Below are 22,426 nucleotides of genomic sequence, written 5' to 3' on the forward strand. Positions count from 1 at the left end.
ATAGCGTAGGCTACACAATGCCAGCATCCATATTGGGACTTCAGAACCACTTTGTCAAGGAGAATGGTTCACTATATAGACTATAAAGAAGCACTGATTGTCACACCCACCTAAGTGGGGCGAAATTCATTCTCCACATTTGACCCATCCCCCGAGGGAGCGGTGAGCAGCAGCAGGGGCCATGCTCTGGAATCATTTGGTCATCTAACCCCCAAAATCCAACCCTTAATGCTGAGTGTCAAGCAGGGAGGCAAACAAGAGTGGTCCAATTGTTCATCAATCTTTATTGTATTTATCAAAGAACAGTCGTCATCAAAAATAAGACATTCTGCACACTCATCAGAAAATAGCCTATGTATCTGCCACACAATGTTCAAGTCAAACAAATTGAAAATGTTTTTTGTTTTTTTCTTCTTTGCACACTGTACAATATTCCTAGTAGGAAGGGAGTCCAAACTTTTTGGCAAATTGAAATTTAAGACTAGCAGTGTGACTGGATATTATACAGCACTGACACTTTCAAATGAATATAATTCTTTAAGGATTTATTTATTTGGAAAAAAAGAAAAATATTTACACATTGTTAGAAACATTGGTTACTTTTCTTCTCAACAGCAGTGTTCAAAGATGATTAAAATTGAAAAGCAAAAAATTAAACAAGCATGGATTTAAAGCCTCCTCACTCGAGGCAAGATGACTGCTTTCTCTTATTCTTGTCAACAGGAGCATCCGTACCCAACAAGCAGCTGATCCCTACCAAGAGTTGAAACACCTGCAATTTTCAGTTAGAGATTCTTTCGGCGTGTGACGGGCTTGGTTAAAACGCTGTCCATGATGCGTTTACGGCGGAGGTTCATGCTATGCGACGTCCGAACCTCCCCTTCCTTTGCCCTTTTCTTGGCTTGTGGGGCCTGACCGGCCGGGCTAGGCAGTGGTGAGATCAGATCCGCTTCGACCAGGGGAAGCGGCTCAGAGGCGGATCTGGATCTGAAGGTGTGAAAAGAAAACAATACTTAAACGAAACACAATTTCTCAAAGAGAATTACATGTTCTGTATTTAACAAAGCCACATTAACTTTGTCTTATGCGAGTTTGGTAGTTTGCTAGTTTGGTGCTTTCACAATGAAAAACTCAATTGACAGCCTAATAAAATTACTTATTAGCATTGATGGAGCAGTAATTCTAGACCAGGGGTGCCCAAGTCCGCTCCTCGAGTCTGTTTAAGAAGTCTCCCTCCTCAAGCACACCTGAATCAAATGACCAGCTTTACAGAAACTTGATGACAATTCTGATCATACGAATCAAATGTTTTGGAGGAGCGAAACATCTCAAACAGGCTGGATAGGGGGTTCGAGGATCGGACTTGGGCAGCCCTGTTGTAGACTGTTAAACAACTTATAATTGAACACATGGAGACAGGTCTTATGTTTGTCATCAAACCTCAATGTAAACTTGTTATACTGCCCTCTGGTGGCCCAGGTGTGCACATTAGGAGGAGCCTATTGAATTATGATGTAGTTTGACTCACTACATTCTATAACTACTGTAAGTTTTCTCTAAATTACCATACTATTTTTCCGTTTAATAAAAAAACCTACATGAAAAAGAAACACGTTAAATAAATCTTTTTCTGGGGTGCTGGAATGGATTAATGAAATTTCCATTCTTTTCAATGAGGAAAGATCATTTAGTTTGAGCGTTGTTCAGGACTAACAACATGATCATGCAACAAATTAAACTTGAAAGTTATGTAATCATACTTGGCTGTTCTTTTGGTACTTTTACTGCCTTTGGAAACGGCTGTCATCTCTTCCATGTAGTCCTCTTCTGAAGTAAATTCTTCCTGAAAAGCATAGAACAATTGATGTCAAAATTTTTCATTGCAAAATAATAAAAATTCTAACCACTTAAAAAAAATGTTTACTTCAAAGACTTAGCTTGGTACACACAAGGATTTTTCAAATCTTAAAAGTTTTTTTTTTTTAAATCTTTGTCAGACCCCACACAAAATAAATAACTTTTTTTTTTTTTTTTTTTTTTTAATCGGGCATTTAACAGTTTTGGTTGTTTGTGTGTTGGGTGCTCAGATAATCTCATGACAGCTCCCCACACACATAAAGATTGTCTTCCACCATTGGTCAAGAATCCAGTCCTCCGAGGGAACGCTCTCGCGTGATCACACGTGACTTCACAAACACGACGACTACCAGGCACTTCCGGGTATGCGCAAATGATTGCCCAATGTTTCAGAACAGGACAGGAGCAGTATTAAAGTGTTAATGTCCGCAAGGAAATATTTGCTTTGAAAAATGATCTTCTGGAACCTGGGGACCACACGTTTAAACAAAAATGACAACAACAAAAAAACGGTGAAAGCGGGGCTCGATCCCGTGACCGCGCGCTTGTGGGGTAAAAGCACTAACCTCAAGCCCACACGGGAACACACTTTACCGAGCAAAAGTGCTACTTTTAGTCATCACGCAATTCACGGTAAGTGTCGGATCCTTGTTGGAACCACTTGGTATTCATAAAACAATAGATGGATGAACTTCAAGTTTGTTTTATGTACGGGCCCTCGTTCGTCATGTCAAAGAGCTTCTTTGTTTTGCTACATTCCGTTCATATCACCGTTTGCGGAATCAGTTGGCTTGTGAGAACCTCGGCTTCCCCTAAGATTTTTGTCATAAATATTGAACATGTTCATTATTTAAGATCGTTAGCCCTGACAAATCCACTCTTAACACAGCTCACACACAAAAATAATTTCATAAGAGAATCTTGTAAAACAAGATTACCGGGCGTTTGGCGTCCTTGGTCGGGAAGGGGCAAAATTGTGTGTACCAGGCTTAAATGCGCCTGTACTCAATATTCAATAAGCCAATAATGTGACTTTTACTTTGACCAGTTACTTAGTTACTTTTACTCAAGTATCACTTTTAAGTACTTTACACATAATACTGTTTTTTAGTGCAGCAGACGAGAAAGAAAACATTGGGAGATGCAAAATTATGCGATCCATTTGTAAATGCTGACCTTTGGAGCACTTTTGACTCGTCTTCTGGCGCTGCGTCTGACAGCCGGTGAAAAAACCTCCACCGGTTCTTTGTCCTCCTCTGTTAGGACCGCAAGTGTCGTTTGCAACACCTCACTCCTGTGAGAGATTTTACGAGTGGACCTCCTTGGGGTGTTTGTCTGAGAGCTCGTGCGTTTGGCCGGTGTGGAAGTCCTGGTGGCTACTTTTGGAGCGATGTTGATCTCGTATGCTGATTCCTCCTCTCTGGTGTCAGGCTCATCCTCCCTTATACTTGTTTGTCTGGTCTTTACAGAAGCAACTCTTTGAGAAGCTTGTCGTCTGGATGGAGACACGGCAGAGTAAATATGGAAAGATGTTGTAGCATCCTCATCATCAATGTCCTCCTCCTGATGTTGAACCTTTTTTGGACTTTCCTCCTGGGCTTGAGGAAATTCAGTTGGAGTTCTGCGAGAACTTCTCCGAGGTGTGCTGACTCGGACTTTGGCTTTATTTCGTGGTGTTCTACTAGACGAGGCGACCTCTGTGCTCTTATCTGGTTCCTCAGGGATGGGAGTGATGAACGTAACCGTTTTCCTTGACCGTGTAGTGATTTGCGTGGGAGTGAACTGAACAGTCTTCTTCCTCTGAGAAGCTGAGGTCTCTGTGACATGATCTTCAGGTTCATCAGTTGGCGTGAAATCTTCTTGAACGTCTTCATTAATAGTTTTGGCCTCATTTGGACATTCTTCTCCGTTATCCAGTTCTGTGGGGTTGAGATGTTGCTGTTCTTCCTCCAAAGAGCTTGTGGTCTCTGCATGGCTTAGAGTTCCTTTCATCTCCTCTTCAGAGCCTTTATGGTCCTCAGCAATTTCAAGTTCGCCTTCCTCTTGTTTCATCTCCACGTTAGCATTTTGTGCCATCCCACAATTCTCAACATCTCTGTCCTCCAAAGCTTCTACAGGTTCCTGCAGCTGGTTAGGTTCCTGATCTTTAGCATCTATTTGTTCTTGAGGTTCTTCCACATTCAGTTCCACCTTGGTGTAATTGTTCTGTGGCTCAGTCTGACAATTGATTTCATTCTCCTCCACAGGCTCCATTTCCTTCTGCTCGTCGTCTTTTGTGTCCGCCTCCGACTCGAGAGCATCCGGTGCCAGAATAATAATACCTGCTTCCGTTGCCGGATCATCAGTGGCCACTGCTATCGGTTCCGGTGACTGTGGATAATCCTCAAACACGTCCGCCTCCTTATCGCCGTCCTCATCCATGTCCAGCATCAGAGAGAAGGTGCCGTGAGTTTCACAGTTCTGCTCGTCAGGTTCAGCGGGTTGCTGCAGCTCAGGCAGTGGGGCGCTGTCAATAACCTCCTGTTGGCCCTCCACAAGCTCGAGAGGAACGAGGAGAGTGGTTGAAGGTTTGAGCTCCATATAGGACGACTCTGGACCATCGCCCTCGAGCGCCTCCATTGCTTCCGTCTCAGCGCCAAGTCGCACCATTAATACCTCTCCTTCCATTTCTTCGCCAACCATCTGGAATCACGGAAACAAACGAGAGTACTTTTCAGACCAACGCTCACATTGATTAGATTCGGATTTTCATTTGCATACCTTCATCTCAACACCTGGTGGGACAAGAGAAAATCCTGCAGCTTCCTGCTCCGACAAAGTCGACAAGAAGTGATTATGTTCTTCATGAACAAAACCAGAGCTGACTGGGAGGCCTCGTAGACTCCCATTACCGTGGATCTCCTCAATGATCTCCACTTCACTACCAGAGTCGTCGTCCTCTTCATTACACTCTGACTCATCAGACTCCTCCTCTTCTTCATCATCTTGCTCTTCCTCTTCTTCATCTTCATCTGGCTCCTCCTCTTCAGACTCAGAGCTGGAAAGTTCTTCGCTATCGTTCAGACTCACAACAGCTAGGAGACAAGAAAAAGCCTGTGAGCATGTAAATGAGGCACAGGAAATCCGGGCCGTTGTGCAACGTGTTTTCCTCACAGTGGGAGTCTGTGCCGGTTGGATCGGAAGACGTCACAGAGGCGGTGGATTTTTGGTCAGTGAGCACAGGTGGAGCTTCAGCAGAAGCTTGCTCTTCCTCTTCCTCTTCTACCTCACTGAAACAAAGCAGGGGGGACAATTATTTTTGTGGATTATCATCATAATCACACTGACATCTAAATGTTCTTGAAATAAAGATACATGTGGAAAAACACATCTTTTGTATTTCATGCCAACAATTAATAGAATTGATCATTTAGGTGACTAATTTTCTCCATAGTAGACCAAATGATGCCTTGTATCAGTAATTTGTAGAGAGTAAATAAAAACACAAACCTGCTGGTGGTTGTCTTTGACAAGACATGAATTCCAGAGCGGATTAGAGGAGGAGACAGCCCACTACCAAACAAATGTCGTTCCACAAACTCAGTCAGATCTAATGGATGAAAAAAAGGAGAGACTGGTTTAAAAATAATAAGATTCAAAATCCAAAGAGTGGCTAACTAACAGACAGACTCCCAAGACACACCTGCTGATTGCTCCAAATTGTCTGATGTTACATCTGCAGGTTCGGTGTCTCCGCATGTTGGCGCATGCTCGGTGAATGCTGTAGCTTCAGCGTCTCCTAACGCGTTCATGCGCTGGATGAATTTTGTGGTTTCACCAACATCACATGCGTTCACATGCTGCGTGATCGTGAAGTGTTGAGATTCTCCAGATGCGTTCTGTTGCTCTAAAATAGCGGTGGACTCAAGCACTTCTAATTGGGCTATGTTCTCCTCCGTGAAAAATGAATGAGGATGAGATTCTGTTTCTTGGGCAGTGTCGTCCACCATCTCATCACCTAGCAACAGAAACATGTCAAACATGGTGAGACATACAAGAATCGAGTCATTTTGTATCTGATGTGATGAATCCTAAAACATAATTACCATGACAGGGTGGTTCATTCAGGTCAATAACTTCACCACCTTCTTCTTTGCTACCTGATTCAATGTCTGGTTCATTCTCTATTTCACACTCAACTTCTTCTTGGTCAATTTCTTGTTCGCTTCCCGACTCGTCTAGTTGATTCTCTGTTTTACATTCCGCTTCGTTTTTGTTGTCATCCTCGTTCTCCACAGCAATCTCCATCACATCTTCAAATGTCTCATCTTGCTCGAGCTCCTGGTTTTCGTTCTCAGCATCATTTAATATCTGCAGAGGAGCTGGCTCAGTAGCTGGAATAGAATTCTGCTCTGGTTCACTTGAAAACTTGAGGTTCACAGTCACGATGTCATCTGTGTCTTTGTGATCTTCTTCCTGATATTCTTCAGCCTCATAGTACTCCAGAGTGGTGTCCGTCGCCTGGAGCGATGTCTGGCTTGTGTCAAAGCTCAAGCTAAGTAGGGCTTGCGTCGCGTCCGACGGTTTCATCAATTTTTCAGTTCTGTCGATTGACAATGATTCCTTCACAGAGCATCTTAGCTGCGGTGAGGGTATACCACCTTCAGGAAGTGGGAACTTCACATGGGGCAATTCCGCTTCTTCAGTTTCATCAAGTTGTGCAGACCAGGTCTTGCGTGTGCGCGATAGGCTGGCTCTTCTGGTGAGCAGGCTAATCTCACTGTGTGCTGCCATCTATAGGGGAAAATGGATCCAGATAAATTAGGCAAAACAGTATAGTTCTATCTATCGATTAGTTTTTCTTGCTTCTTCATGATGCTTTTTTTTTTTTGGTGTGGTAATATAATAATAAATATGTTAGTTTCTAGCTGACCTGTAATACAACAACATGGTATCTAGAGGGTAATTGTATTGGAAATGTTCATAATAATTTTGTTGCACAAGGTGTGCCATTACTAGACAATGACAGAGAAAGGAGTTTGTGCTTACAGCTAATGTCAATAAAGAGCACTGGTCTTACCCCATTGGTCCAGTGCATGTCCTTTTCCGGTTCAGGAGACCTAGCCCCTTCACTAAAAGTGATCCTGCTCTCTTTGCTGCGAAGCGGCGGGGTGATGGAGCGCCCTGGAGATGCAGAAGGAGTGGCAGTGGGAGTGGGCCTCTGGCTACTGCGGAGGATGGACTGCGGGGTGAAGGCTGAGAAGACAGCGCCAGAAGCAGCCAGGGCACGAGCACGCTGATAGCCCAAGAAGTAAAATATATGTTAAAAATCATATGGAAAATTTGCCAGATATTACCGTATATAGTCTAAAAAATGTCTCAAAAATCAAAGGTGCACCCAATAATGAGGATTTCTCGTCGACACATTGCTTATATACATGAAAGGCGGACCTGGCTGAGGACAGGCATGATGAAAGCGCGAAAAAGTCAACTTGGTGCCGTAAGCTCCTCCTCTCCCCCACTGGTGTTGTACGCCTCCTCTCCTCTTGCTCTGTCTCTCCGTGACTTGTCGTGTTCTAACTTCTGCCATGGCGCTAGCATGCACGTGCAGTGAGCATGAATTCTCCCTTTTGTCTTTTTTGCTTGTTTTCAGAGCTTAACAACCCACTTACAAGTTAATTGTTTGACGCTAATATGCGAAGATGACGCTCCCTTCAAAAGTGAGGGAGGGGACAGTGATTTTCAAGAGGAAGACGCTGCCTAAAGAAACATTTCCAGCCGGAGTTATCGTTAAGGCCAATCAAAAGGGCTGGATGGACAGGACAAAATTAAAGGCTGGCTGTGTGAGGTGTAGTTGTCGTGTTATACAAATATAAAAAGAGGTCACAACGGGGTCCAACACTGTAGGCTTTATTTCACGAAGCCAAACTGACTGTTCCCAGCGCCCGCCCATTTCCATGTCCTGGGTAGATGGAACATACCAATTGCAAAGGAGTGTCCGCGTTAAGCTACTACACAGTGTATCTAAACAGATCACACCACATACGTGAAGAGACCAGATGTTTTTTTCCCATGCATCACCATCCCCTCCTAATCTGTGACTCAATGCGCGCACATCTTATAGCGCTGTGAAAAAACAAGTTTGGCAAATGAACTGGGAGGCAGCGCCGTACAAGTTACACCACAATTTGTCAATGGATTGTGAATGCTTGGGCGAACGTTTCTGATTGCACTATTGTTTGAGTTTTCGCTAAAGCCGGCATCATTTCCGAGACGCCGCACGACAACAAGACTGACTCAGACAATGAGACGGAGCCTGGCGTGTTTGATGGAGAAGTTGCCCAGTTGTTCGTTTCAGATACCGAAGATGAGGACTTTTGAGGGATTTGTGGATTGATCAAAAGCAACATGATTATGTTGTTATATACTTCAAGTACAACTGAACTCAGTTTTGCTCCGCTAGCTGCCTTTTAAAAACATACGCTAGCACTAGCATGCATTAGCGTATGTTTTAACATAATAGCAATGCTACAATATGTTTACACTTTCATACACATGCACTATTGGGCAATGTGTATGCTAAGCACAGAAATAGCACCCGTAACTGAGGCTGCGCCTTATAATATGGTGCACCTTATGGTCATGAAAATACGGTAGTTTGATAGGTGACAAGGGATGAACATTTGGCTTCACCTTTACAATCAGTGGAGTTTGCAGCAGGCTGAATTCAGGGGGCTTAGTGGTGCTTTTTAGGATGGCCCAAGAGGGTCTAGCAGGGCTGAGAAGATGTTGAGGGGTATCACAGGAGGGATGAACCACCAAGTTGGTCAGCCTATCAAATTTGAGAGGAGGGAAGAGTGCAAAAAAAATTTAAAGTTGGGAACAGTCAATATTTCTAATAGTTATTACAGATTATCATCAGTTAAGGACGCTACACTCTATTTTCAAAAAGTTACTCTAGGAGTGCATTATATGAAATAAATGTTTCAAATAGCATCTTTAAGACATTTTGCAATAATAATATTATATAAAATCGTCATGATACATTTCAGTAATTGTACCGGGTAGGTCACACAGCACTGAAGAATGCAAACTACAGCTGCAGTTACAAAAATGTAAAACCGGCTGTTTTCCTCTGTCAGGTGGTTCAACACAGCTTCATTTTGCTAACCAAATACAAATATACTCAGTTAACTCAAGTCACTCAAAAATATTGTGTTGCGCTACACATTTGTCAAACTTAGATCCAACATTTCTAAAGGAAAATAAGAAATACTGTATAGCAATGTTTATTAAGTTTGTTGAACTTGTAAAAAAAAATTGCATCAGATTTAAGAATTGAGTATCACTTTTAGGAAAATGAATGCCTTAATGTTAGAACCACCAATTCTATGGACATGTTATAATAGAACAGTGTGTTTGATAAAATAATGCTTTGCTCTGGCTTTTATGAAGTACCTTGACTTTCGTTTAGAGCTCAGGGTTATTGGCGTTCCCAAGAATGGTTCCCGTTGGTCTTGGGATGCTGGCTTTAGTGGTGGAGTCAGGAAACCAGGAGTTTTTGGACTGAAAGGCACAATTTGACATAAGTCATCAATTATAAAATGCTTTAACACATTTGCTGTTTGCTTACCACTTAATAGGGGAAGACATAGGTGTGTCTCCTTTGCCCATCCACACCTCCTCAATCTTGTTCAAGAGATTGTTGATGAAGCCCGCCCTAGACATCACTTTCTCATTGGCAGAACGCTTGCTGATGGTAGACAGTGGCTGTGGACGAGTCACTGCTCCACAACAGTGGAGAATTATATTAAGATGCATGTGATTGTGAAGGCTTTCAGTGATTTTATGTCCACGTTACCTTCTTTGCGGATGGTGCTCGGATGTTGGTAAGGTTTGGCCTTCTCCATCGCTAGTTTCCTCTGAACTCTGGGCAGAACTTTGCCATACTGCTCCAATATGGAATTGCGGGTGTCTGATCGCTCTTTAAGCTTTGAGTCTCGGTCATTCTAACAATAAAGCAACACGGGCATATGGTTGAAACACTGTGGGACTCAAGCTGCTCATTTTTTCTCTTGCATGACTATTAGTATAACGTCAAATGTGTCTTAAATCATTATCTTTACGGTTAAAAATACTGATGAATGGAACAGTCGACCCCGTAACTGATTAATTGTAATTATAAATTGTTTTGAGTGCGCTAAAGTTCCCACTGACTTCCAGGAGTTTGGTATTTGTGTGTGTGTGTCATACCACAAGGTGCATTTTGAGGCTCTGGTTGAGTCGCAGGGCAGGCATGTAGTTGGCTTGCTGAAGGTAATGAAAGATCAGTATTTCCCTGTTTTGAAGGCCACCCGTACCTTGGAGGAACTTCTCCAAAGTGTCCTAAAAAAACAAACAAACAAAAAACAAAAATGAAGAACCGATGAAAAACTACAAAGCTCATTATCTTTACAGAGCGGACTTTAACAGCTTTTAAAATAGTGCTGCATAAATCACAAGTGACCTGCTCAGTGGGGCTAAGGGGCAGTTTGAGCAACTCTTTGATGAGGCCGAGCTCCTGGCAGCTCTCGTACAGAAAGGCAAGCAGTTCGACCGCGTTGAGATGATTCGAGTGTTGCCGTAGTAATGACCATGCCTCGGTAAGACACCTGGGAAGTGGGGGGGGGGAACATTGGGTAATTATCAAAGATATACAATCAAATAATTTTGAAAGCAACAATTATTTGCTGTGCAAAACTCAACAGTGGACCCTTGGAATATGTAAACTTGAATACAAAAGATCAAAAAAGCCATGTTGATCTGCTTACCCGTTGTGTAGCAGTACAGCCAAACAGACTCTGGCCTGGGAGATGGAGGAAATGGATGGCTTTGTAACGTGGAAGTATCGGAGTGCCACTGAATGTTGGCCCTGACACATCAATGCTTGCAGGACGCGCTCATGCTGCCACTCAAAGTGACAATTAGAGGCGGCCGGATTCAGGAGCGGTTCAAATGAACCCTGATCAGGACAGGTAGGAAAAACATGTGAACTTGCATGAGTTAAGATAGTCCACCTCTTTTTATTAATATGTTTGTGTGTGCATACCTCGTGGTCACGGTGGTCCAGCAGCCAGAGGCCTTGCACCAGTTTAACTAATCCGAAAGGGATGTCAAAAGCAGTGGGAAAAGACTCCACTGATGCTCCCTCCTTATTGGGGATGGAGTACATGACATCCAGTAACAAGTAGATTACCTAAGAACAAGTCAAGGCTAATCACACAGAGCTGTTATTGACATATTGATCAAATAAAGCCATAATGAATACAAACAATATGACAAGCAACCAGAAAAGTAAGTCCGACTTGTGTCTGAAGGATACAATTGCATGCTTTGCAGCCTCATCAACACTGTCCAGAAGATATATATCAAGCAAAGCCTGCAGATGAGAATGTCATAATCAACAATCAGCTGTTCATGAATAGTTTTGCATCGTACGCATGTTGAGCGCGTTTGTTGGCTTTTATAAGGTACATATAAGCATACATGAAGTGTAGGTGGTGGGTACTGTCCTGTTCCACCTTCATCCCTTTTCCACAGGTTGGCCAAGTGTTCCCCACATTGTCTGACCAAGCCGTCAATCATCAGGCAATCGGCAGACCACTTTCCCCTGCGACAAAAGCATTGACATTACATTCCTGTAATACAGTTGGAACAAAACAAACGGACAAAAGTTTTTAAATGAGTACTCACTTAGCCAAAGAGGTGAGCTCCTCCCTGCGAAGTGAGTAATAGTTGCTAATGACTGAGTGACTGTAGAAAGGCCTGGAGATCTGCATGGCATCAACATCTATAGAGAAGACACCGGTTACAACCCGTAACGCACAATGATACATCATGAAAAAGGTTCTTCCCAAACATGTCTACCTGATCCTTCAGGTAGCAGGCCAGTGCGACAGAACCAGAGGACCACTTGAGCATACTTTGAAATCAGACTTGACGCCACATTTTTGTTGATCAGACTCATGAGACCTGTACAAAGCAATCAAGAGCAACCATTATTTAACCAATCACCTTTTCTGTGAATATGGAACAAACAGAAGGTAAAAGTTGACTGGCATTACTGTAATTCAGTAGTCATCCACACAATGTACAACTGTTCATAGATGTCAACAATACATCACACCAGACAGACACCTGGAATTTACCTTGGAGTTAATCAAATATGTTAGTAGCCAAAACAGGAGGACACTATTTTGAGATATCAACTACAGTGTGTTGTTTTCTGCATAAATAAACCCTTTTGTGGACACCTACTGTGAAAGCAACGTAACACAGTAAGATGAAATATGTGCATACCCTTTTGCGTGAGCTCTTGAGCTTCATTCAGCAAACATTGGAAGATTGTGCTGAAGTTCTGCAGCAGTCTCTGGGTGTGCTGCAGCAAATGCAAGGTCTGAGGGTCTGTGAAGTGGGACGAGTTGTCGAACAGAGGTGCACCTTGGAAAAACAAAACAAGAAAATGACAACTTCAAGCTAGCATTTATTTAATTTTTTGGGGGGAGGGGGTGTCACGTCCTGACGTTTTGAACATAATGATCTCTAATATAATGTTAATTTCATCTGACATTTTTAAATTTAGTCTCAGTTTTAGTACAGTTCCAATCACGCTTATTTAACTTTTAGTCGACTATAAATCTAGTATTTTAGTCTGTATTTTAGTCCAAAAAACAATTATATTCATCTAGTTTTAGTCAACAAAAACTGTGAACGTTTTAGTCAGGACAATCCTTTTACCACGGTATGTTTTTTGTCCGCATTTAATGTTGAATATTTCGCATCTACAACAGTGATGCACCGAATATTCGGCTACCAAAAAATTTCGGCCGAAAATGGCAAAAATATGCATTTTCGGCATGGGGCCGGAATAAAATTCAAGCCGAAAGAGGATGTTGTGGTGACGCAAGCAAAAAAAATACCACAGGGGTGAGTGTCCGCCTCGCTGCTTACTGGCGTTTCACCGTAAGCGTACCAGCAGCTTCATTGTGCACACCGGAGAAGGGCGGTGCTTGGTAAACTATTGTCCAGCATTTCAGCGGGTTGAAAAAAGGGAGCACTGCCGAAAACTGCACTACAGGTGAGCCACTCTTTCTCCTGCTGCGCCTTCCTTTTTTTCTTTGATTAGAGCCCCTTGAGCGCTTCCACTTTTTCACTTGCATTCTGGCAGCTGTGCTAAATACTTTAGCTAATGTCAGTACTATTGATATAAACAAGTAAACACTTAACACTATCTCTGGGGGACTACAGACCTGTACAGAACGCCGTATGTGACTTTGCAGTCCGTTCCCAAAACCGGTTGGCTGGTGCGAAGAAATTTATTTATTTTTTAAATGTTGGTGAATATGTGAATGTGCGGATTTTAAGTGCACCGCACCGTGTCCCTCTCCAAATAGCCTATAAACGCATCATTCGCACTGCACCGCACACATCCGTGCCCGCCTGTACGAACTACATTGACTATAAGTGCAATCGCACCACCAGAAAATGCTCACCCTGCGTTTGGTGTTTAATGTACCATTCGCCAACAAGTCTGTGATGTGGACACATTCCAATTTATATTGTGCTTTGTTAAAATGCCAGTGCTAAATTAATGTTTTAAATAATATAATTTCAATTAATTATAATAAATGCAATGATAATAAAAAAATAAAATAAAATAAATTAAAAAAAAAAAAAAGTGGCAAATGGCATGGTTTTCGGCCAAACATTTCTCATTTTCGGTTTTGGCCAAAAATGTTAATAAAACATAAAATGTTCTCTCATCTTATTGATGAAAAACGACTTCACACACAATTACATTATATCAACAAGTGGCTACAAAGGCTCAAGGCTACAAGCTAGTAAGTTAGCCAGCATTGGTTAGCGGTTAGGTTAACATTAATATTGGAATTGTTTAGCCGTTGGATTTTTGTTACATTCTAACTATAATTTACTTTTTTTTTTTTTTTAATCTTTCACTGTGAATCCACCTCTTGTCTGTCCCATGTATTTGTGCATGTTGCACTCTGGAGCTGTAGATTAGAAACGGGGTGCGTCACTATGCGTCACATGACAGTGTCACAGTGAAAGCTTAGCAGAGACAGGATTTTACAAAATCATATCATTTTCATCTCGTCTTTGTTTATGAACTATAACGTCCAGAGATTTTAGTCCAGTTTTTATTAAGTGAATTACATTTTCGTCTCGTCTTCATTAGTCGATGAAAATGCATACTGATTTAGTCCCAGTTATTGTTTATGAATTAGGGTTTTAGTCTAGTCTAGTTTTCGTCCGGAGAAAAACATGTGTTGACGAAAATATTTTTGTTTAGTTTTGGTTAATGAAATTAACAATACACTATTGCAAATGAGAATGTTCAGAAACATACAAATGCCATCCAGTTCCTCCTTGGTTCGGGTGACTTTGTTCCAGGCCCAATCCAAGATATAGTGAAGGTTTAGTGCAGAGCCTGGTTGTTCTGATGGGACATAATTAAAAATGAGTTTCAAAGTCTCCAAGAAACCATGCATAATAGAAACAATGTAACATGCTTTCTGGAGAGGCGCCTCACCCTCTGCAGTCCATTGCTTGATACAACCGGTGATCAGTCCCAAAGAACTGGTCTCTACTGCAGTTGACAGGATGGCATCCAGCTGCTCCTCCTATAAGCAGTTGATAAGTATTGTGGTGATTTACATGTGAACATAACATGTATCTTTTGTAGAAGACAGGACCGTAACAAAAACATTTTGAATTAGTCATATAAACTCGGCCCACATCTTGAGGGAATGATTTTGGAAAAATGCAGTAGACACCTTTAAATGCACGTCAATTACAGAACACACATTACTTTAAAAAGTATATATCTGTATAATGTGGATGTATGTACCTGAGAGGGGCTGGAGTTGTGGGCATCAGCCAGGCGAGATGACAGAAGGCCTGACTTGAGGCAACGTGAGTAGCTGCTGGAGATGAAGTCACTGGAACAGAGAGCAGCTTTCTTCAAAAAGCTCAAGGTCTGGTGGTGGACGAGGAATGCAATAAAAAAAAAAAATCATTCAAACAATTACAGGTAAATTTTGGTGGCACAATGAGGCAATTACTGAAAATGCAATGACATAGTTTGTGTTTCTTCCTTCAACTTTATTTAGATTAGATTTGGACTACAAGATGGGGAATTAATTTCCTTTAGTTGAAATTCTTAAATGTAGGTCTAAAATTGAAGCATATGGAAGTATAAAAACTGCACTTATAGTTATTGACAGTGCTGTACTTCTGTGTGGAGATCCTGCTTGACACTCTAAAAACACATGTTACGCTAAGTGAGAACTCTATTATTGACTAGCAAACAATGCAGTGCTTAACCCCCCCCCCTTTTTGCCAAATGTCAGACAGGCTACCATCTCACTCGAGGTGTGGTGTAGAAAATGGTTGGATTTATGTAGTAATCTAATGGATGAGTCACAAACCTGTTTCTGATATCCAGGGCAGGTTGAATGGACAATGCCAGAATTGAACAAACAGGTTGCATCTGGAACATTAAAATTAGATGAAATGATTGCATTTAACTACATATAAAATTATTACAGCAATTTAATTATTGTGCAAAACCAGCAAACATATCATAATGATACTACTAATGAAAAAAAAACAACTTAGAACATAACAGACAACTAACTTACTTAGGATCTTACCAAAGTTATATGCAGTCGAGTTAAAGTACTGTTCTGGTGGGGGCGAAGTTAAAGGTAGACCCCTACTGAGACTGTGATCCTGTACAGCCACGTCCAGTAAGAGGTGCTGAGAAGCCATCTGCGTTACTGGGTCCAAACACCAAACAGCAAAGTAGGGACAGTTCTGCAGAGACTCGCCCATTCTGAACATAAAAACAACGCAATGCAAGTGTAGTGTCACAGTCAGCTGATGAGCCTGGCTGACAATAACCTTAATAACAGTTCATTTGATTATAATAAACAATTAGGAATAATTACACAAACTCATTATAGTCATCATCGAGAGGCATTAAATGTTCAATCCAGAATACATTATTGCATTTGCTAACTTAATGCGGGTGAATTAGGAATCCACACAATCTCCACTGTACCTGAATGAGTCGGGCATTTGTGCATGGTACCAGCGGTTGATGTCAAAAACCCCAATGTATGTAGATGGCATTCCCTGTCCGTAGGCCTTGACTTGCCAGCTAAAGATGGACACGCTGGTGTCAGGAGACGCAACTGAGAGATAGAAGGTTGTTAAACAAAAACAGTAAAACGCACTAAAAAAATCTTGAAGATTGGAAGCTATTATAAATACTGGAGGGGCAACTCCATATTTTTTTTTTTATTTCAATACTTTTGTGACTATTATGTGACCAATCTGACCTTCATTCATGCTGTCATCCCTGTCTGGATGGGGTCGGAATTTCTCAATGGTCTGGCAGCTCAACAAACGGGTGTTGGTGGTCTGTGCTCTGTGAGAAAAAGCTGCCGCACTCAGCTCCTGACTGTAACGTTCCTCACAGTACTCTAGACCCTGAACAGCATAACGGCAGGTAAGGGTACTTTTCTTAGACAGAAATAGTAACACTCCTCATACCTCATAGAGGATCTTCCCTGAGGCTAGACATTTCCGCTCACTGAAAGCCATCTGTAGCAGGCGGAGACTGACGGTATCGCCTTCTCTGTAAGGGTGTGAAGGAAGTGAGAGGTGAGAATGGGTGTCTCTGGAAGACCGTGTGCTTGGGAAAAACAACTAAATAAGAATAGTCTAATTGTGTCGAAAACTTACTGATCCTGAGAAGACTGGACAGCCCAGAGATAGCACCAATTCATGGGGTCATTTTCCGGCTCCTGGAAGGTGAAGGCATAAACAGGCACTCTGCCACCATCCAACTGGAAGTTGTATCTATACATACAAGAACAGGATTTGTATACTTATTTTTTTAATAGAAATTAAAAAAAGGGTTGTCCACAAAAAGGAAAAAAAACTGAAAAAAGTCAATGCAATAGGCGGCACCATAAGCTAGAAGTCTAAATCAACTTTAAGTATTCATTTCACCCTGAAGGCAAAGACAGTAGTTTATAGAACATTAAACTATTTTATAGTATTTTGTTCTAACCCAATACAACAATTAGACAGCAAGCGTACCTAATTAAGTGACTATTGAGCGTATTTGTTCAGATTTTGAGAAACGGGAGAAAGCCTCACTCTTTTCTGAACGACTTCAAGTTCCATAGCTGCAAGAAGCCATCAGAGAATCCCACAGCCAGTTGATTTGTTCTGGGGATGTACTGCAGGGCTGTAGCCGATACACCACTTGGTCCATTGAGCTGGAGGGAAAGGTGTCTGCCCTCCCTGCAGCTCACTTCTCTGAGCTTTGGAATCTCTCTCTGAGTTTTGGACACTACTTGCAAGGCTGTGAAATCCAAATAGAGCAACAGGCTTAGAATGAGAGAATACACAGGGGGGATCGGCATCCCTCAACATGGACGCTACTCACCTGAAGCATTCAGCTCGCTCTGGTTGCAAGACAGGTCATCCAGACAGAGGTCCACTAGCAGAACATGGCCAAGATCCGTAACTACAGCGACGATGCCAAAGAACCAGCGAAGACTCTGGTGGAGGTGCTGGGTGGAAGTGCTTGCTCCACCATAGCTCACTATGGGCTCAATGGCCGTAATCTATAGCCGAGCAAAGACACAACCAGAAAATGTTTTAATGTACTACAAATATACAACCTAGGTTGAGCTGGGATGTCTTCCAGTGCACAGCAGAACACTCACCCTGCCTGGTATCATCACTGCCTTGGTCACTCTGGACAGTCCCAAGTCATAGAGACATAGCACGCTGCCTTCTGTTTCTTCCAAGCCCACCAGCAATCCAGACCTAACGATACAAAAATCCATGACATTATCAAAATCAAGTTCTTAGTACAGTAGATGATACAGTGAACCCACTAAGGTCAGACACGAATAGTGAAAGCCCTTGAATAACCAATGCATTTAACTTGATAATTACATTAGATACAAGATCTTTATACTGAATTGCGCTTTCATATTTGTCACAAAGCGCTTGCTTTGCAGAAACATGTAGTCAACAAATCTTTTTTTCCCCCCATTCGTACATAAACTTTGATGTTTGAAGCAGTTATAGATTAAAGAAGAGAGATTCAGTGACGTCACACCCATCTGCTATAAACTAAGCTGCAAGTAAACAACTCCATCCATTTTCCGAACTGCTTGTCCGTGTGGTTGTTTCTGATTTATGGTGACAAAGACATATACAAACTAAAATGAAATTCACACCGGTGGAAATCAATTTGCGGTTACAAAGTAAAGACTGGAAGAACGGGATACAGTCACGCTCTGACCTTTTGAGCCAGCTGAAGTCTCTCGCGGTGAGTACAGTGGGCGGGTGCTCTCCACCACTAAAGCAGTACGCAGACAGACGCTCTCCGGTCATTGCGTGGACGAACTCGAGATGGGGGCCGCAGGCAAGCCAAGCATGTCTTCCATGGCCTCCATGCACAAAGGAAAAAAGACGTTTTGTCAGGTTTCATTAGGCAAGCATAAAAAAAAAAGAAGTAGTAAATTAAAAAGACTGTTACACTATAACTTTGTTGCAATACAATGGAACGTCTCGGAGCTTATACAAATCGGACATCGGCCTAAAAATCTGAGTAAAAAATGTCTCGGAGTTTAACCTCATTCTCGGAGTTTGAACACCCAAGCAAACAAAGCAAAGCCGAACGTACCTCTCAATCCTGCTACTTGCGTCTCCTCTAACCTCATGATCCACAAGTGAGTGACGGCGAACTAATGTTATATGCGGTATATATCTCGTCGCGACACATTTTAAAAATGTATATATTTTTATTAAATTTTCTTAAAATCTACTTGGGTGACCTGCCCAAGTATTTATTAACTATAGATATATATATTTATATATACACACACACACACACACACACACACACACACACACACACATTATTTTGCGAGAAATGCACTTACCAAGCGTAAACTTGCCGTGAAGCACAGAGTCCAGTGTGATCTCATCCTCTCCCACAACCTTGAGGGTCGCCGCAGGGAAAGGCAGTCTACTGGTGACCTGTGCTGTCAGCTCATCCATGGCTCACTGCAAAAAAACAATGCAGGATACATGGTAAAACAAGTTAAAACATTTATTTTTCTACAGTATTTGCACTTTTTTTTGGTACTGTATTGTAGTAATTCTCCAAACTTATTCAGCTCAAATCACCCAAATTAGACATAATTCTATTCAGAGACTCAAACTTAATGCATCATTGTATTGCTTGAATATCCTTATACACTGTACACAAGTAGCACACACACTAGTATGCAAACTAGCAAATAGTAATAAGCATGTGTCTGCTAAAGAGATTTAAGCATGCATGCACTTGCAAGCCTGTGCTGCTCAGTGAGATACGACGAGCTTTAAAGCTGCAAATTTAGTAAGATAAGATGTGCATGTGTTTTGTCTAAACTCCCACTCAGTGATGGAATAAATGCGAGCGTGAATGATTGTGTCTCTTTAGACTGGCGACTAGTCCAGGGAGTTGTCCGCCTTTCGCCTTAAGTCAGCTGGGATTGATTCTAGCTCACCTGGAACCCTGAACAGGATAGATAATTATGAAAATGATCGATAATTCTTTTCCTTTTGGCTTTTCCCTCAGTTGCCTCCATCTAACCCTGCCCACTGCATCCTCTGCTCTCACGTCAACTAACTTCATGTTCTCTTTACCTATATCCATAAACCCTCCCATTTGGTCTTCCTCAAGACCTCCTGTCTGGCATTTGGAAATTCAGTATCCTTCTGCCAATAATACATGTCCAAACCCTCTCAGTTTGGCCTCTCTGACTCTCTCCAAAGCCTCTAACACGTGCTGTCCCTCTGATGTACTCATTCCATCCTGGTCACTCCCAAGAGAACCTCAGCATCTTCCTCTCTGCCACCTCCAGCTCTGCCTCCTGTCTTTTCCTCAGTGGCACCGTCTTATCGATAATTATAAAGTGAATTATAGAGGTACATAATGAAATGGTGCCCCCTAAAGGTTGCATGAAAAACAACACCATGGATTCAAGCGGACTCCCGCGCAACGAGGCTGTCAGACAGCCCAATTTATGAGGGAAGCATCAACACGCGATCTTAACTTCTACTAAACACACATTTAGCCACACAAAATTAATATTCACCAAAGGCAGTTTCGATGAGTTTACCAGCTGCCCACAATCGGGTCACATTATTTAAATATAGTTTATACATATACCCCAAATGACTCCTAAGTGGGCAAATCTCATAACAAAAGCACAAACTCATAAAAGTATGCGAAATGTCACGTAACCTGATTATGTTTGCTAGCATGGCACAGTAGAGATTAGCATCACCAGTTGTTAGCACAGATCGTTAGCCTGGCTGTCATGGTGTAAATAAACAGTTGCTTGTTCATTCGCGCTCGGTGTCTGTATCGCCACTTGTTAACTCATTACGCGTCAAGCCGCCTTCCATTCACTTTGGCTAAATTATCATGCTATATAGTTATCTCACAAGGTCACGAATGATAGCGTGAAACTAAAAGGCAGTGTTTTTTGTTTTGTTTTGTTTTTTTGCCGTAACCGGCAACTGGCCCCCTAGCGTTATTTTGCCGTAACTCGCCCGTAGTAGTTGAACAATTTCGATGTAGCTTGTGACGAATCTACGCACAATTATTGGACGGACATTGTCCTAACGGCCACAACAGGTATCTGGAGGCAGTTAATCTGGAAGACAGTTGAACGGCAGCCTACACTGTACACTAAAATAAATCACGCCAGCACGAGTTACCGATCACGGCAAGATAACCGGTGTCCAACTAAAGTGATTAAAAAAATATATATATTGAACGAGCCACACAGAGTCGGTGATATGGTCTAATATTAAACGCGGTTGCCGTTTTAATATGATTTAGTGCAGTGCAGTTGTGTGGTAAAATAAATGTAAGACTTTGATCACACGCGTCAGTGTAAAATGTGTCCGTTTTTACATTAGTTGCAAAATCATTGCCATGTATCAGTTCAAGCTTCCATGCTGGTTGTACTCTTACCGCTTGTTAAACGAAGTTTTATGGCAATCGCATGAAAAGATTCGCCCAGTTTTAACCAGGTGCAGTGGAACTGCAAAGAGCTTGAGTGTCTTTCAAGGAAAACAGTAGCATGTACCCTAGCTACTAGCGGTATAGCTGTACACGTTCACTTTATCGGCGACAGGTCGTTTCCCACTCAGAATCTGTGTATACCGGGTAATAATATGCAGGTTTAAAAAGCTAGGATCGGTGAGCTAGCTCATCGATAGCAATGGAAAACGTGATGCAACGTGCCGCCTGCTAGCTGCTGGACTCGTTGTCATAACGTTACCTTGCCTCCTTTGGATGGCTTTTATCGACAACCACGAAGATGTCGTTATCCTTGGCGAATGTGCCTATTGTTGGCCGTCATAATCAGCACGGCGCGGATGTTGCTGCTTGGCACTTCTGATAGATGGCAAGTCTTAAAAGCTTCTAAAATGAACTTCAATCTTCGGCATCGTCTAGCCGCTCTAGCGCCATTTCCACTGTGGGTGAACTGCTTTAAGCACTTCTTCGGTCTCGTGTTACGCGATGGTCGACGTAAATACTTGTTTAGTGCCCCCCTCTTTTGGTTGGCGGTGGTATTACATGTACTGTATTGACAATTCCAATCTTACGTCACACATCAAAATTGTGGTCTTATGCTGCATTCGCGGAACATAATTGAAGTCCGATTTATCCGACTCACGCTGTCCCAGTACAGCCCTCAAAGCGTTCAACGCAAATGTAAACAAAGATGGGTGATTCCGATAAATTATTTGTGTTACGTGAGCATTTGTCTTGTATTTACATTTCCCTGCTTTGAGGTCAGAACTGACACAATCCAATTGTGATAAATCCGATTTCCTACTTTCTAAGAATGCAGCATTTTTCTCAGCGAAAGGACGCTCTTCACTCATTAAAAAGCATTGGACTTTGAATTGTTGTAATATGATTTGTGAGTATTATTTTTTATTTGAAGATGCGATACAATGTTGTTTGACTACTATAATAACATGCCCGATTTGTATGCTATAGTCACAGGCAAAAGCAAGACAATACACAGTGGAAATGAAGCCTTGTATTGCGGAAATAATTAAGAAATGGCCGGATTTTTCGGAATTGTCAATTGGAGGAAAAAAAACACTAAAACCTTGTTTGGAAACTGTTGCCAAGGTATTCTATGTAGACGCACTCGTGACAATCAACATGTCAAATTGTATACCATACTACGTCTTCTCCAGTTTCATCCATATCCGATCGTTAGGATTAATGTATGTATATTTACCACATATTTTCTCTTCCAAGTATTGTGAAGCATTTATTCAGTGAAAGGGAGTATGACTCATGCTCCTTCATCTTTTAACAAGAACTTGTGGCCTTATCGCAAGAATGTTTTGCGATTGAAGCTTGACCTTGAAACTTTCAGTGCTGAAGAAAAACATGTCTACATTATTATCTGCACGA

The 22,426-nt window shown here is 42.0% G+C and overlaps 1 protein-coding gene across 2 annotated transcripts; it reads right to left on the reverse strand.

Moving 5' to 3' along the window:
- Nucleotides 1-264: 264 nt before the first annotated feature.
- On the reverse strand, nt 265-21,466 carry LOC144050312 (protein ELYS-like). Of its 2 annotated transcripts, none has more exons than XM_077563448.1 (37): nt 21,270-21,466; nt 18,870-18,993; nt 18,227-18,374; nt 17,640-17,742; nt 17,357-17,537; nt 17,065-17,272; nt 16,645-16,761; nt 16,453-16,537; nt 16,239-16,389; nt 15,959-16,091; nt 15,549-15,730; nt 15,324-15,385; nt 14,744-14,872; nt 14,426-14,516; nt 14,243-14,332; nt 12,175-12,315; nt 11,743-11,847; nt 11,569-11,665; nt 11,362-11,485; nt 11,198-11,254; nt 10,925-11,071; nt 10,647-10,837; nt 10,343-10,487; nt 10,090-10,221; nt 9,698-9,845; nt 9,473-9,620; nt 9,295-9,402; nt 8,530-8,668; nt 6,917-7,132; nt 5,943-6,630; nt 5,540-5,854; nt 5,347-5,446; nt 5,011-5,126; nt 4,618-4,931; nt 3,034-4,539; nt 1,761-1,843; nt 265-987 (listed from the first exon to the last, which is right to left on the reverse strand). In XM_077563448.1, the coding sequence occupies exons 2-37, from the start codon at nt 18,985-18,987 to the stop codon at nt 786-788; spliced, it is 7,020 nt and encodes a 2,339-aa protein (XP_077419574.1). In that variant the 5' UTR covers nt 18,988-18,993; nt 21,270-21,466; the 3' UTR covers nt 265-785. The 2 variants fall into 2 exon arrangements, with proteins under 2 accessions (XP_077419574.1, XP_077419573.1); XM_077563447.1 differs by having other exon boundaries at nt 9,470-9,620.
- Between the last annotated feature and the right edge of the window lie 960 nt (nt 21,467-22,426).

The sequence above is a fragment of the Vanacampus margaritifer genome, chromosome 4 (assembly GCF_051991255.1).
Source record: "Vanacampus margaritifer isolate UIUO_Vmar chromosome 4, RoL_Vmar_1.0, whole genome shotgun sequence".
Lineage (NCBI taxonomy): Eukaryota > Metazoa > Chordata > Actinopteri > Syngnathiformes > Syngnathidae > Vanacampus > Vanacampus margaritifer.